The 16,665-nt window shown below is 37.4% G+C and overlaps 1 protein-coding gene and 1 long non-coding RNA gene across 3 annotated transcripts in view; one reads left to right on the top strand and one right to left on the bottom strand.

The window, feature by feature from the left end:
* Window positions 1-16,665, top strand: part of LOC149122000 (uncharacterized) — a 150,526-nt gene that overhangs the window by 77,580 nt on the left and 56,281 nt on the right. The window lies entirely within an intron of this gene.
* CABCOCO1 (ciliary associated calcium binding coiled-coil 1) overlaps window positions 1,330-16,665 on the bottom strand; it is a 102,973-nt gene continuing 87,637 nt past the window's right edge. Inside the window, exons 4-6 of one of the 2 annotated variants that reach the window (XM_089314085.1) lie at window positions 7,138-7,260; window positions 6,605-6,745; window positions 1,330-2,185 (exon numbers count right to left, since the gene is read on the bottom strand). In XM_089314085.1, coding sequence (XP_089170211.1) covers window positions 2,111-2,185; window positions 6,605-6,745; window positions 7,138-7,260 — 339 coding nt within the window. In that variant the 3' untranslated portion in view covers window positions 1,330-2,110. The remainder of the gene's footprint in view (window positions 2,186-6,604; window positions 6,746-7,137; window positions 7,261-16,665) is intronic. The other variant, XM_008270097.5, reaches the window with a different exon arrangement.

The raw sequence follows: 16,665 nt of genomic DNA, 5'->3' as shown, positions 1-16,665 counted from the left end.
ATTTTACTGAAAGCTGTGGTTGCCTCTGGTGAGAATGAGCATACCAGGGTGCGATCTATTTTTCACTGTCTATACTTCATTCTTTTTTCATTTAAATAAAATTGTCATCTTCTATACATCAAACTCAATCTAAAAGAACACAAATTGTGAATTACAATTTGTAGCTGCTGTTGCTCGATTGCTCCGCCAGCCCCAGCTTCTTTTGTTGGATTGTAAGGTTGGGTTGTCACAGTTGCTCCAACATGAAAGATACAGGGCAGCAGGTGGTTACCTTGGGAGGACTTCCACAGAGTGGGAGCACCCAGCGATCCATAGACGCCCACAGAGAGAGACAGAGCAGGCGGACTGAACAACTGGACAAAGGGTATTAGGAATGGACAGTGGCATTTTGTGCATCCCAAGAGGTAAACAGAAACCAAGTCTTATAACTAAAGTCCTCACCAGGAACTGAGTGACTTGTCAGAACTACCTTGAAAGTAATTCTTATCTCCACTTAATAGATGAGCAGACAGCGGTTGAGTAGCCTCACTAGCCAATGGTCACACACCAGCCAATGGTGAAGACAGTGTCAGGCCCCAGAACCTTCTGTACAGAGGCCATAACTTTCGGTGTGTTTACAGAATGTCTCTTTGTGGGGTGCAGGAATCCCTGTGATATTTTTGATTCACTTTTAGATTCCTGATATCTTTGTACAAACACTCCTCATTAGAAATGGAGGCCCACTCGCTGCCAATGACCGCAACTGAAGCTGCGTTTGGTGAGTTCCAGAAGCACCTTTTATTGCCTGCTTGCTTCCCCTCCCCCACCTGCATTTCATTGTTTTCCATGGAGAAAAGACCATCTGATGGAATCCAGCCTTGGAAGTCCTCCTAGTGATCTCTATAGTCACCAGTGTGTTTTCCTTCTGGAGTGGCAGCTCAGCAAAGAAAACACATCTCCCAGCCTTCCAGCCCTAGAACTGTGTGAGCAACAAACATGGTTTTACTTTAGGGGAGACTCTGACTTTGTTGCTTAGTGTAGTTGGAAAATTATCGAATGCTTGTCAGGTCTATCACTGCCCCACATGAATACATTTTGGGCAGTTTAAAGGTTATAACACATATTCAGGCAATTGCCACTCAGATGCAAAAACTGCACACCCTGGAAAAGTCTTGAGGGAAGCCGCCTTCTCTTAGCAATGCTCTGCTTCCTTTCTAGAATACTCTGAGAATGTTGGAAAGAGCTTTAGGGAGTGATTAATTAATTTGTCCAACCAGGGACAATCAGTTGGCAAATGGATTTTTTCTTTTGAAATTGTCTTTTAATAAAGGTATTTAAAGGCTTCAGATATTTTCAATCATTCCACTGCAGTATAATGGTTAATTTCAGCAGCTCTGTGAGCTTGATTTGTAGTTAAGATTTTTTACAATCTATATATAGGCTGGGCTTTAATAAACATTTATACTTTGCTTCTTTTTATATAGGTCATGTATTCTCCTGGGAGAGTAACAAGATTAGAAATAACAAATACAGTACAGAATAAATTAAAATGCTTCAAACTGCATTATATAATTTCAGAAAATTGGTTTCACACTGAAACATTTAAATAAGACAACCAAATGATTTTAGTTAAAATAAAGTAGCATATGCATTTGAATTGCTATTGTTTAGCAAATTTATCCTTAGCAAGGTGGTACTGGTATCTATCTTATTACAGTGCTCCAGTAACTCCAAAGTTCATTTGCATCAGTCTGGATAAAATTATTATTTTTTGTTATTTCTGGTTATTTAAAAAATTGGCTTCTTTTACACTGAAGATGAATAGTGTTTATTAGTCAAAATGTCAAGGGACTATCATAAAAATAATTATATTATTTTGTATAGTTCTCTGAACTCTTGTATACAAAATGTTCTTATTACATTTGGTGCAATAAATTCAGAGACTGTTATGGGACAGGAGATAGCAAAATTGGGGCCAATACTTTTCTAATTACTTAGGATAGTAAAAAGCGGGGCTTGGTTTTTCTTTCACAGCTAAATGAAGGAGACAGGCTGCTTTAGAGAGTCTATTATGCTGGATGGTGTTGTTTGTTTCTGTGAAGTTTAGCACCACTCTGCTCGTACTGAGTCCTCAGGCCTTTTTCAGTTTTTCTATTCGTGCATTAAAGGCCTCTTCCTGTATTTGCAGCTTTTCGTTTATCTCGGTCTGTGAAGACAATCATAAAGAAGTGGTGATGATGGAGCTATCTTTTGCTGCACATTGTCTTTGTGGTTTTGACATACTATAGTGCCTAAAGACAGACATTACCCCGCACACACCTTCCTGTTTTGCAGACATAGCCGTGTTTCAGCCTGTAGTGATGTGATAACACTTTATCATATTTTTCTGCACATTCCCAATGTATAGCATGTCTACTATGAACAGGAAGTGGTATTTGGACAGCCATTTTTCACATAGCCTTGTGTTGGAAGATAGGATAATTTATCTGTATTTTCAGACAGACTTTACCAATAAGCACCGAATCAGAATAACTGCTTTGGGCTCAGTTATTGCGGTGTTGTTGGTCCCTCCACCCCTTCGCGGTGGATGTTTTTGTCTCCTGTGTAATACATTCTAAATGGGATCCTGGAAAGCTGCTGTTGTGAAATACCAACACAAATAATCTCCCAATTAGAACAATTCTCATAATTAAGAGTATTCATCATACATTATGACTCTTGGAATGATGCCACTTTGTCGTATATTTTTGGTAGCAAAAAGTAAGCTATTACCGACAGGTTTTACTGATTGCTGTGGCTGTGAGAGCATTTAGCCTCTGGCAACAATGTTCTGTGAACTAACATTGCTACCTGCACAATTCCAGAAATGCTTTCGTATTATCTGAACATTAGTAGCTCTGGAAATGTCTATCCTTTGTCATGATGGACAATAAAATTATGTACAGAGAAATCAGCAGTTGTCCATGAGGCAAAACCTGGTTTTGCTGGTATTTTTAGGGGATGTTAAAACACACCTACGGGGGCCAGCACTGTGGCATAGCCAGTAAAGCTTGTTAAACTTCTTATTTGGTGCAGGATTAAGCTTTTTTACTGTGATGTAATTTTAAAATGTTATCTCAAAAAATAAAAAAAAAAGTCAGAAAGGGAAAAGGAGAAGGGGTTGGAGGAAGAAGAAGGACAGGAGAAGGACGGAGGAAGGGGACATCATTATGTTCTTAGAGCCATATCTACAAATTACATTTAGTCTGTTAAAGAGTAATTAAAATTAAAATTAAAAAATTTAAAAAAAGAAAAAAAATTTGCTTATTTAAAAGGTAGAGAGACAGAGGGAAAGAGATCTTTCAACTGCTATACCTGAATGGCTACAACCACTAGGGCTGGGTCAGGTCAAAGCCAGGAGCCAGGAATGCCATCTGGGTCTCCCACATGGGTGGCAGGAACCCAGGTACCTGGGTCAGCATCTGCTGCCTTCCCAGATGCAGAGGCAGGGAACTGTACTCGGAGCACAGCAGCTGCTAAGGTATGACGCATTGCAGGTGGAGGCTGACCCACTGAACTGCAATGCCAGCCTCAAGACAGAATTTACGGAAACAAGCGTGGGCCTTGGGGATGAGGTTCATGAAAGTAAGTTGAACCTGGCAGTGGAGTCCTGACAGAGATGAGTGACATTTCAGATCTCTAGAGCTGAGTGATCAGTACTTGTGGAACAAATGACAGGGATTGGATCAAAAGATGCCATTGGTCAAGAACAAGCTGTCATTAGTCTGTCACATTTACTTGTTTTACTCAGAACACTGTTGAAAATACAAGCTATCCCACCACCACTAGGGCTGGGACAGACTCTATTTCCTTTGGGAAAGAATGGAGAACCCGTGGTCAACCTCTTGTTGACCACTACCCTGAGGTGATCTCTCTCTGCTTTTCTAACTTGGAAAATTCAGACAGGCCTAAAAACACCTAATGTTGCAAGATGGCAAACTTCCCTCAAAGTTTTCACATTATTTTACCCTATTGCTTAGACAGGGCCAATAGCCAACATTTCATGCAAGTCTTTAATGTTAACATTCATATTTCTCTGAAATGTAACTTTTTAAATATATTAAAGTTTGCTCTACTGGGCATAATTTTTATTATACAACTCAGGGCCAAAATAATTTCATTTTGAATGTATCTTTAAAATTAAAATACCTAAAGTATATATGCTTAAAATGTTTGCATGATTCAGTGTAATTTTAATTAACATCTCAGAGCCAAGATAATTTCATTCTTAATAAATCTCTAAAACTATAAAGTTAGTCAATGGGAAAATAAGTGGATTAATATAAAAAATTTAAAGATTCACACTACATTTTCAGAAATTTCTCTATTACATAAGATGAAAGACATCTGTAATGGTGCTAGAAAAGGAGCTCTGAAAAAATTATACTTGAGACATGAATTCTTTACCACCTTTTCCTGTAAAAATCGTAATAACAGTATGACTTTTAATAAAGATGAAGAAAAAAATTTAAACCATCGTACAAATAATAACTCATTAACTGTTCCTGTAGCAGGGCACTGTGTTCAGAAGGCACACGTACACTGACCATTGATATGCAGCTACCTTTGAAAAGGATGTGGCCATTTGTAGAGCCAGGAACACTGAGAGGAAGGCTTGGAAGTAGAAAATAACTTACCCATCTAAAACAGGAGGAGAGATTTAGGGAAGCAGAGAGTAATTACCCAAACTGGAATTCGACCAAGACACAAGGGTAAACACGGAAAAAGTGCCACCCCATGGGAGTATTAAAATCCCAAGTAGTCTGGTTGTGATATTGGACATTAAGTGGTTTTAGTGGATAGCTCTGGAATTAGAACTAGAACCCAATCCATAGCTCCCATTCAGGGCCTTTCATCGGTTGTCAACCTTGGAAGTCCTGGACACATGACTTAGTCTCTCTATGCCCATTTTTCAATTTTTCCACGGAGGTGTCTGCCTAACTCACATGGAGTTTACTAAGATTATTGAGAAGAAAGTACACAAGCAGGTTTGCTATCATAAGACACTGCAGATCCAATGAAAACTTCACTTAAAAATATCAGTAATTTGGCTCAGATTGATGACCACAAATCCACTTGATACGGAAAATGACTGGCACCTAAAGGATCTGCATCCCTTTCTTCTGGCCCAAGTTCTCTCTGTGCCTAATTAAATTTAGGTGAGCAAGCTATGAATTTCCCAGATGGCTTCAGGCCAATGGGAAGATAATGTACATATAGAACAATCACATTCCTTTTGTTACAGAGTACAAGTACAAATGCTACTAACTCAAATGTTTAAAAAAATTTCAGTGAATTGTTAAAAACATACTGTTCACTACATGGAACATGGCCTTAAAAATGTTTCCAATTTTTGGGGGGGGCCTGCAAACAATTCCATTACTGTCTAGCAGTTCCTCAGTAATCATTTCAGAGCTCAGATTGCAAAAGAGCCGAGGGCCATGATTATACATAAACTATATTTAGATGAAATGTTATCAAATCTGAAAAGGAGATATGTTCTGAAGTCAGCCTAATTCAACTGCACTGTGCCCTTCCACACAGTAACTAGTTATTACATTCATGGAGTTGTTAACAATAAAGCTTTGTGTAAAACGTGTTCTTCCACTATTTCTAGTAAACACTAAACACCCCTCATTAAGCTGAGGACTTTGGCTGATTCTGTTGGCACCAAATCGTTAAATGTTCATGTAAATAGTGCAATAACATTTGATGATTAAACAAGCAGCAAGGTGGGCTTATGCCAAGCTAATCTTTTGCTCTTTCTAAATTCGTTGTTAAAACAGTATGCTTTTTATATGTAGTCTTGTGTTCAGATAACGACTAAATCTTCCTTTCAGCCGCAGTAATATTGTAATATGCACTATGTTGTCCCTTTGAGTTATGTTCACTTTCATAGGAAATTGCAAAGTTATTTAAAATATGGACTCATTTAATCCTTCAGACAAGGGAATTTTGTGAATTTGTATAAGTCTTTGTGTTGAGATGGAACTAGCAGTTTGGTTGTTTTTTGGACAGAATTAGAAAAAAGTGAGCATTGAGCTGCGCCGACTGATCAGTCTGTGGCAGCTGCTACAGAGATGGCAGTCGCCATCACTGTTTTCAGGCAAGTCCTTGGTGTACATTTTTCAGCTATTAGTGATATGGGGAAAAGGAAGAAACTATTCAAGGGGGAGTTCACAGACTTGAAAGCCTTTCCTTAGAAATTTGATGAGAAAATTTAGTTAAGAATTATGGCTTGATCTACAGTGTTTACTGTGTAGGAACGTACTCCAATTACTTCTGCATGAGCCATGTTTACAGTGTGACAAAGTATGAAGTGTTTACCATGTAATTTTTTGGGTTTTGTTGCTGAAAGATTTTGCCAACTGACAACACACCACACTGGATCCTGTTGGCAAATCTCTTTTGTGATCTTATCGAATGTCAGATGACTCCACTGAGAATTATGTGGAAATGTTAAATTGAACTCCATCATGAGCGTTACTCTTGCTGGCAGAGTGTAGACAGGGCTTACAGACATTAAATTCAAGGCTAGCTAGTCAACAAATCATAAAGTAAGTGAGTAACTATCAACACTGAGTACCTGGATGCTGATTAAAAAGTCATCTGTGACTTGACCCAACGCTGATTTTACATCTTCAATGGTGAAACCGACCAAAAGATCCGTGTCTGAAGTGGCAGTTTCCAGCTGGGAATCCTCAGGGCCTTGTTCTTGAGGCAAAACCTAGAATATGGAAAATAAACAAAGCCCACATGACTTCTGAAGCACTGACCGATTTCTCAGTAGCCTCAAACTTCTGTTGGATACTTGGTACCAGACAGTATGTCAACCTGGAGGGAGACTTTCATTTCCCACTACCTTACATTTCTATTGCCCATGAGGGTTAGGACAGAACAAGTCACGTTGCCTATGCAGTGCCTACTTTTGGGAAAGTGTAGGTGGCGATTAGGGAGGTTGGGGTGGAAGAGAAGAAAACTGCTGAACCATCATCAGCTGGCCCATCTTTGAATCAACATTAAAAGATATATTTATAGTTGGTTGGGAAATATTGGAGGCAAAGATATAGAGAATATAATGTTGAGGCGGGATGAGGGAAAAGAAAAAGGGAGACGTACCTTAGTTTCTGTTTCCAGTGCTGGAGGTGGCTCTATGAATGTTGAGTAGATGTCATATGAGATTCCTTCTTCCAGAGGATCTGGGAAAGGGTGACCTATAGGCTTGACAACCTCTATTACTTGCTGGTGGGGAAGAGAACAGCTGCATTATGACACGGCTTTCAGTAGGAAACCACACTTTCAGTCCGTTTCCTTGTGTAAATACCATAGTTCCAAGTCTGTTCTCTCAAGTGCCATCTCTTCTGAATTCCAATGTTAGTGCCCTCTTAGCTCCCTAGTGCTTTATGAGCTCCACAGTTCTCACTGTCTTATTCCCTTTCTAAACTCAGTGGTTTATGATTTAGTTTTGCACTGACTTGGTCTTTAATTATTTCATGTACCAGTATTCCCTTCCTCCTGTGTATAAGCTACCTGTAGGTAGACAACTGCAAGTTTTAGGTCCCCAAGTGTATCTCACCCAGCTCTGGCAGAGGGTCAGGTGCTTCTTACACTCATTAACAGCTTGGTGATGATAAGTACTACTGGGCAGTATGTAGCTGTTTTATTTATTTAGTTATTTATTGGGTGGAAGGTGGCAATAGTGAAATGGCCATCAAGAACTTGGTTATGAGGATATTAAACATTCTGTAAGTTAAGTAAAGCCATGACACAGGAGATCTGAGAAAAGAACTTGCCCCCCACCCAAAAAAAGTAGAGGCCATGGCAAGAGTTCACCTTGAGCATTTAATGATTCTTTATCAAGAGTGTGCTAATCAGAGGAAGGATGCTAGTCAACACTGGAGACGGAAAAGGAGAGTCAAAGAAGCCAAGTCTGGCAGTGCCCTTTCCCACCATGACCTGAGAGAGAGAAAAGGGAGATGAGGGTACTAGTGACATTAAACATCCAACTAATTTAATTAGTTCTTCTTGTTCTAATTCTATGTTTAACAAGCAAGATTTTTTTTTATCATAATTTGATTTCCCATCTCAATTGATCTGTAAAGACATGCTCACTCTGGTTTTCATGCCTGTAACATTCCTCACTTAAATCAGTAAATTGTTCCAGTTGTATAGTAAATTTGCATGACTTTGCTATTATGGCCTTAAGATGAAACCACTGACTCTAATGCTGACAAAGTCAGAATATAAGTCTCTGAGCATGTATAAGTTTGAAAATAGAACTCTGTAAATACATAAATTCACCAAATAATTGTCATCCTGTGAAGCCTCAAAAAAGTCATGAAATAACCACACAATCATTTCTCACTTCTTCACAATATTTCAAATAAGCTTACATGTCATATTTCATCATTGAAATATTAACATTTTTGATCTATACAGATTTTGGGATATACTATATGCTCAATTATTTATTGGTATCACAAATGTATATATATTTTGGACTGAATTAATATTATTGACGTCTACTTGATTTGATAGGAAGTTGCTGCTTAGTACTAATAAACATAAGTAGTGTAGTATATTCATGTTATAGACAAGGAAATTGGATAACCAAGAAGTTAAGTGATTGGCCTGAGGTCAAATAATTACTTAGTGGCGGAGGAGGGAGTTACATCCTGGTACACTGACTTCCTGGCTTTTGCAGTTCTCAGTAAACTGCAATACATCATCAAATTGCTGTTCTTGGAAATTATTGATATTATTAAGTACTTACTTTTTAGGTGACATCGTTCCAGATTATTTATCTTAAGTCAACTACATGTTAATCAAAATAGAACGTTGAGAAAACATATCAAAACAGTTCTTTCCTTTTATCACCTTCACAAACCATTGCTTTTTCCCTAAGTAGGGAATGCAAGCATTTTCATCATCCTATGGAATTATGTGTACATTTTCCCACCATTCTTGGTTTTCATCCTCCTTCAATTGCTATTTGTTCAACTAAGATAGGGAAAGGGGTTGGTTAAACATATGAGGGCACTTTGTAAAGTTCATGGACAAATAGAATTGAGTTTGGGGAGGGTATTTGGTGTAGCCGTTAAAATGCCAGTTGGGATGCCCACATCCGATAGCAAAGTGCCTCAGTGTGAATCCTGGCTCTGCTCCCAATTCCTGCTTCTTGTTCACGAGTATCCAGGGAGGCAGCAGTGATGGCTCATGTATTTGGAACCCTGCCACCATGTGGGAGACCTGGATTGAGTTCCTGGCTCCTGAGCATTTGAAGCATGAACCAGAGGATGAAACTCCGTCTTAATCTGTCTCTCAAAAAAATCTGAGTTTGTTTTGGTGCAAAAATAATTTTGAAAACCATGCACAGTATTTTTTTCATGATATTCATTCTTTTTTTTTTCCCACGGGCAGAGTGGAGAGAGAGAGACAGAGAGAAAGATCTTCCTTTGCCATTGGTTCACCCCTCAATGGCCATCGCGCTGATCCGAAGGCAGGAGCCAGGTACTTCTCCTGGTCTCCCATGGGGTGCAGGGCCCAAGCACTTGGGCCATCCTCCACTGCACTCCCTGGCCACAGCAGAGAGCTGGCCTGGAAGAGGGGCAACCGGGACAGAATCCGGCGCCCCGACCGGGACTAGAACCCGGTGTGCCGGTGCCGCTAGGCGGAGGATTAGCCTATTGAGCCAAGGCGCCGGCCAATATTCATTCTTGATATATTATGAATATTTTTGCCCCCAAAATAGTTTTGCATCAAAGTAAAGTCATACTTTTAATTCCATCTCCATGAACTTTTTGAGGTACCCTCATGTTTTATTGTCTTCTGAAACATTTTAGGTAAAATAAATAAGCTGTACAAGTAGTCAGGGACAAGGGGAGATGACAGGGTATTTACTTGTATAGACTTTTACATAGGGAGGTACAGACGTTAATAAAGGGTGAGAAACATAAAGTTAGGGGCAGGGGTAAGAATGAGTGGGACACAGAGAGAATAAAACCAAGTGGGAGTGGAGTTCATTGAATTTACTGCAAACACTGTGAAAGCAAGTATGAGCTAATCTGCAAGGTAAAAGGATTTTCTTCTAAGGAAGCCGACTTTTATCTTGTCTGCTGTCACCAGATTTGTCTTCCTGCTCTGCTTTTCCATACACAGGCTCGTCCTTCTTGCTAATTTGCCCTTACCTCCTTGCAGAAGTTCTTAACAGAGAGCCTCTCCATTCTGGTAGGAGCAGAGTCTACCATGTGATCCTGTGTGCTCTTTTCCCCATTGGATTTTATGCTTAAATGCAAGAAGAGATTTGTGCTCCAGTCACTCATGTCATCCCTCACACCCCTGTGTTTCAGATTTCATAAAACAGCTCTTTTGAATTACTTTCAAACTACCGGTTTCCAGGTCTTTGGCACTTTTTGTGTGTGTATGCATATGTGTGTGTGTGTGTGTGTGTGTGTCTACTGGACACACACTTGGAAACTTGGAACTCTCTCCCTCTCTATCATCAGTCCTTTGGTGGAAGGAAGCTCCCATTTAGCCCAAGAAAGCCTTGAGCAAGAACTGGACTTTTCCTTCCTTTGATTTTTATGTGTAGCTCATAGAACTATTACTTTATTTTAATTTATTTAATTTGATTTAATGAGTGCACAAAAACCAGGAGTGAGAATTTATTTTCTTCAGGGTGCTTTGGATTCTCTTAATGAAGCAAACTATGACTATGGTTTTCTCTTTCATGAAGAACTACATGTGTCTGTGTAAGGGAGATACTGTAAGGGACAGTGATGGCCCAATTTCCCAGGAGAGTGAATACAAAGCCTTTCAATAATAAGACGGTATGCGGTAACATATAGTTTGAAAGACACATAGTGCCCAGAAACATCACAGTGATTTTTCCCCATTAAAAATGATAGCCTTTTAAAGAAGCAAGTTGGAGGAAAATTAGAATCAATAATTGTGGTGAGAGAGCAGAGCCAGCAAATGTGTTTAAATAAAACCGTCTGATGCAATACTTTCTTTTAAAAAAATACAATTAGACCTTTGTATTTTTTTAACAAAACCTCATGTTTTACAACATCACTGGCTCTGTAATAAAATCTATTTAAAACAGAGAGACATGGTCAGCTTTATTAAGTTAGATTTTCTGAAGGAACGCTATAATTTCCTCAAGTCTACGAATAGTTGAAGCAAATTAAATAAAGCTAGTTTTATAACTATTTTTATACATTCCTGTAGAATTGTAATTGTCTCATTTTTTTCCCTCAAAAGTCTAATATGTTACCTCTTAAATCTAGAAAAATAAAAACAGAAAACGGATCAAGTATATTTATTAAAAAAGAAAAACCCTCCTATTGGTGCCCTGATTTAGCAACCCCCTTTCTTATAGAGGAACATAGCACCCATAATCTTCAGATCAGGAAACAAAGGGAAGGACTTTAAGTGACTTGCCTGAGGCCTAATGCTGAGATTAAAAATCAGGAGTTTCTGATTATACACATACAACCATTTGGTGAAATGATTGGTTTTGCTTGACTTTCAAATACCCCCTAAATATTACTTTGAATGTAAAGTAATAAACGTGTTTCTCTTGCCATTTTTGAATGCTTGCACACACAAATGGATATAATAAAAACAATCATGTTGTTCCATGTGAATGCCATTTATATTTTTTCTGATAATGAGCAGATCATTTGAACCTAGGTGAGTACATTAAAAGCTCTAATAAAGAAGAGAATAGATTTCTAAACAGAATAATGGACTGTTAAGTGAACATACAATAAATAAAATCTACAGATGTGGTTGCTAGAAAATTAGTTTTGCATAACTTACCAATATATATTTCCCCCAGATGTTATCTGTTACATGAAAATTAAGTTAGTTATATTGTTCATTACGTGCACATTGTATTAGTGTTATTCAAGATGGTTTATAATCTGAGTTTTAGTTGAATTGTGCTATGGTATTTGCAGAATACCAAGTAAATGACTTTTTGGCATAATTTAATACACATAAGTACAAAATTTCATTGTCAAACTTAAAAAAATTCGAGATCTTTACTTACAAGTTAAGTGAAATCACTAGACATATTTAAAAATTTCCATATTCAATATTAAATGGACAACTGTCATGGGAATAAATGCTGAGAATTTTGACTTCTCTTGGAACTAAGCACAAGGTCAATTTGGGTCTCAAAGCATGCTTACAGGAATTAGAATCTGCCTGCAGATCTTACTGTGTCCGGGAAGTAGTACAAAGATTTTTATCTCAAAATTGTATTACTTCTTGCTTTATTTTTCTACTTTATGTGTTATCATTATCAATAATATTAACTCAGACTTCTTGTTTTCTTTAGTTATTTACACTTTAGGGAAAGTGTAGATGATTTGTGTGTAGTGTTCGTACGAATAAAGTGTATCACCGAAGCACTTATGGAATGATTAAAATATATCATTACATTACTCAAAATATCAAAAATACCATTGAGATTAGAACTTTTCACTACTTTGAGTGGCAGAAACCAAGATAAATCTGTTCAACCCTTTTTGAGCCACAGGCACACAGACAAAAAAACGGGTGTGCTTTAAAAAGACATTTGTTTGGAATTGTCAGATGATGACTTCATATGTAAATCAGAACTTACTAAAAAATGTCACAAAAAGCAAACTTTCTTCACTTTTAACTGAGGAAAAACAGTCACAAAAAAATCCTGTAATGTTTTAGCTACTTTCCCCCCTTGAAGAAAGGCATTGCTTATTTGCAAGTCTAATTAAGAAATACTTGTGTGGTTCTGGAAATTTTAAACAAAAAATTGTAACCCACTGCCCACAATACACTGCAAATCAAGTAACAACATACGAATGCCACCTGTAAAATGCAATAAACTCTGATAATGTCAGACCGAGGCCATAAATTTAAAATGAAAAGAAAGGAAACTCAAAAGCTAAGATTATCAGAGAAACTAATTAATCCGTTTCTAAAGTATTTTTCTTTTGTGTTAGGGCCATTACCAACTCCTTAATAAATCCTGTAAATGTCGAATATCAATTTTTCTGTAAGAGTCCTCCTCCCCCTTTGCATTTCTGACTTGGAAATAAATTTGCAAATGCAGCACATTAATTTTCTTTCCTATGCTTAATATGCAGTATTTACATTTTGAAAAGGTTCAAAATGTTGCCAGGCTTCTGCAGGGTATGAATAGACATCTAATAGCAACTTCTATTTTTATCCACAGCACACTGGTACTTTGAACATTTATAACTTAAAAGAGCTTCGAGACCATCAGATCCACACATGCTAATCACCTAAACAGTGAAAGGTAACACAGTACAACAAGTTAGGACAGGAAATGAAGACTATCCATTCCAGATGAGGCTGCAAGGAGGAATTCAAGTTGGCAGGCCACAGAAAACCAATTTGCAATCTGGCTAGGACACTCTAGTTAACACCTTTCGCCCATTTTTGTTTATATATCTTGATGTGATCTTGTTTAACTTGGGCTTCAAATAGTAATTTTTAAAAAGTTAGATAATTAAAGAAACTGAGTCCAGGGCATTGTAGATACCTTTCGTATTTCTGAGTATACTTTTTGCTTAAGGCCAATACTACATTTGAAAAGAAATGTGAGTATTTCTATCTTAATGACCTCAGACAATAAAATGCTCTAATGAATCTAAAAAGGAGCACCTTCTTGGAGCGTAAATGCAATTTAAAAGGAAAAGATGTTTTGATCTGGCTCTGGCGCAAACATTTCCTGAGGGATAGAACAGTTCTTTAGATACCCAGATATTTTCTAAAGATGCAATAATCTGGAAGATAGATCACTGAATTAGAGGCTTTAGACTTGGCTCCATTCCTAATTGTGTGATGCTAAGAAAATCCCTAGGCCTCAGTTTATTTATCTGCAAAAGGAGAATCAAGATAATTGCTACCTGGCTACTTCCCTGAATAGTTTCAAGCACAAATTAGATAATGTGGATAAAAATGCTGGGAATTCTTCAAAGGGAAGGTATCATTAAACCTCAAGGTGCATTATTATTATTTATAATTACTGTTATTATTGAAAGGATTATCCTTCCAACACCATCGTTGAAAGACAGATTGGAGTCGCCATATTGAGGACATTGGTCCGTGCTATTTCTATATGTAATTGTTAGCATTGCTCAAGCAGCCCAATTAACACAGAATTTGTTAAAGAGGACCTGCCATCACCCTGTTTCCACAGAGTGACAGTCTTTAAAATATCAAGCATATATCCAGTGCCATCTAATTTGAAGAGTTCCTTAGACCAAACTCCTTCTCTTTTGAGCCCCAGAGAGCATGACATAATTAGTGGTCACTGGGCACGGTCAGGACCAAGGCAAATCACCTATTCAGAAAAGGACAGTGCTTGCACTTAACTTTCTAAATCAGGCAGTCGGCCTCTCCCTGTCCCTTGCCCAGTTTATCACTGTTTGTTTTTCGGCATCAAATGTGACCTGTGGTTGCCCGTATTACGTTCATTTTAAAAAGAGTCTCTTTAATATCTTTTGTCAAAGGTAAAGTGTCAGGGCATACAGGGCAAACAAACCTCTTCAACATGTCTTTCTTGTAAAAACGAAATCTGAGAGCTCTTGAAACTAAAGTTCAGCATTGTACTCTTGATTGTTAGATTGACATTGACCTTATCTTGTGACATCCTTTGGATGAGAGATAGAAAGTATGATTCCATTGCAAATAGCTGGAAAATACCTAATGTTTTCCAAAAATATATTTTAGAAGCCATTCGGAGTGCATCTGTTTAGCTTACTAGGTTATACACTCATGGGCATACCTTTGAACTTGGTATAAAATATTCCAAACAGTTCTAGTCACAGATAAATTGTTGTTTGGTTTCATCTAGAGAGTTCTATTTATTTATTTATTTTTTAAGAAAACTTTTATTTAATAAATATAAATTTCGAAAGTACAACTTTTGGATTATAGCGGTTTTCCCCCCATTGCCACCCTCCCACCCACAAACCATCCCATCTCCTATTCCCTCTCCCATCCCATTCGTCATTGAGATTCATTTTTAATTATCTTGATATACAGAAAATCACCTTAGTATATACTAAGTAAAGATTTCAACAGATTGCACCCACACAGACTCACAAAGTACAGAGTTTGTTTGAAGACTAGTTTTACTGTTAATTCGCATAGTACAACACATTAAGGACAGAGATCCTACATGGGGAGTAAGTGCACAGTGACTCATGACATGGAGTATTCTATTTAATTGTGAGGTTTTTAATATTTAAAATTGGAGAAGTATTCTAAATTAGTTGCTTTTTAACGGTTTGAAATTGAATAGCCAGATCTGTCAAGTAATACAATAAAAATGACTTAAGCAACTATTTTTGTGCAAAGCCTGTTTTGAATTACCAAATATAAATGCAAAAATTTGATTTTACATATGTTGCATTTTCCTTACACCTTATGATAGCTTATATAAACCTGAAGTTATTTCATGGCTTTTGTAGATGAGCAAGTTCCTCTTTTCTCACAAGTACCTGCAACTTATAGAAATTATATGCAACAGGAAATTATAAGAGAACAGAAATTTCAATGGAAGAACACTAGGTCCTTGGCTCTAGTCTTTCTTTGTTCATGAACTTCTGTTATTTTGACAGTTTAAGCAACCTGAATAAGAGGAGGCTGAAGCTATTTGAATAAAAGCGATACATGTAATTTATTTAACTTCAAAGCATACTGATTGAACTACACCTCAGTCCTGAAGCCGTCAGTTGAAAGTGGAAAAAAACAAAAGCAAACTTCTTAAAACTATATTGAAACTAGTTTCATTTAGAAAATTAAAAGTTTTTTGGGCTAAATAAGAATGTTTGTAAAGTGCTATGAAATCCTTAGGAAAGTCAATGTAATATTATTATTCCTGACCTCTTAGAGTCAAGAAGTCTATTTTAAGTAATTTGACATTAAAAATGTGCTGACAAATATAGATTTTAAAAACAACACAGGAAGTTGTAGATCAGTTGGTAACCCGTCGCATCAAGGAAATAAGAGACCACGAAAATGTAGTCATTTACTTTAGTCAACCTCAGCTTTAATTTTTAACTAAAGAAAATCTGCAGAAGGCATGATGTTTACATTTTAGATATTTTATTCATAGATTGTGTGTTTCCGTTTCTCCAGCAGGCTCATAAATTATTACCAGGAAACATGTTGTCACAGTTGTACATATTACTTTCTCTGCTTAGCACCTCCCTCACCCCAGCCCCAACTTTTTATTAAAAAACAAAAACAAAAAGCTCCATTAACTGATTCTGTAACTGTATTAGGCACTCTGATCACCAGAGAAAGGTTTGCTTGCTTTGGAGGAAACTCCTGCCAATCACTCTTCTGTGCCTGGCATACTAGAAAGAAAGCTTTTTTGGGAAGACCTCTTACACAGTTCTTTAGTCTATACATGGGGGCTATCATCATTTCAATGAGATAGAGTCACTTCTTCCCTAGATCCAGGTCTAGGTCCTCTAAGTTTCTGGGCTTTTCATGGAATCTGAAATCTTAGAAATTAACTAGAAAACTGATTTTGGAGACAATGGTGTACAGAGCAGTAGATGTTTTCAAAAAACGTCCTTCCACCTAGAATCTGTAAAATCACTGCATTTAGTTAAAAAC

The sequence above is a fragment of the Oryctolagus cuniculus genome, chromosome 15 (genome assembly GCF_051225735.1).
Source record: "Oryctolagus cuniculus isolate XC-2025 breed Fujian yellow rabbit chromosome 15, ASM5122573v1, whole genome shotgun sequence".
NCBI lineage: Eukaryota > Metazoa > Chordata > Mammalia > Lagomorpha > Leporidae > Oryctolagus > Oryctolagus cuniculus.
This window is presented reverse-complemented; position numbering and strand designations above follow the sequence as displayed.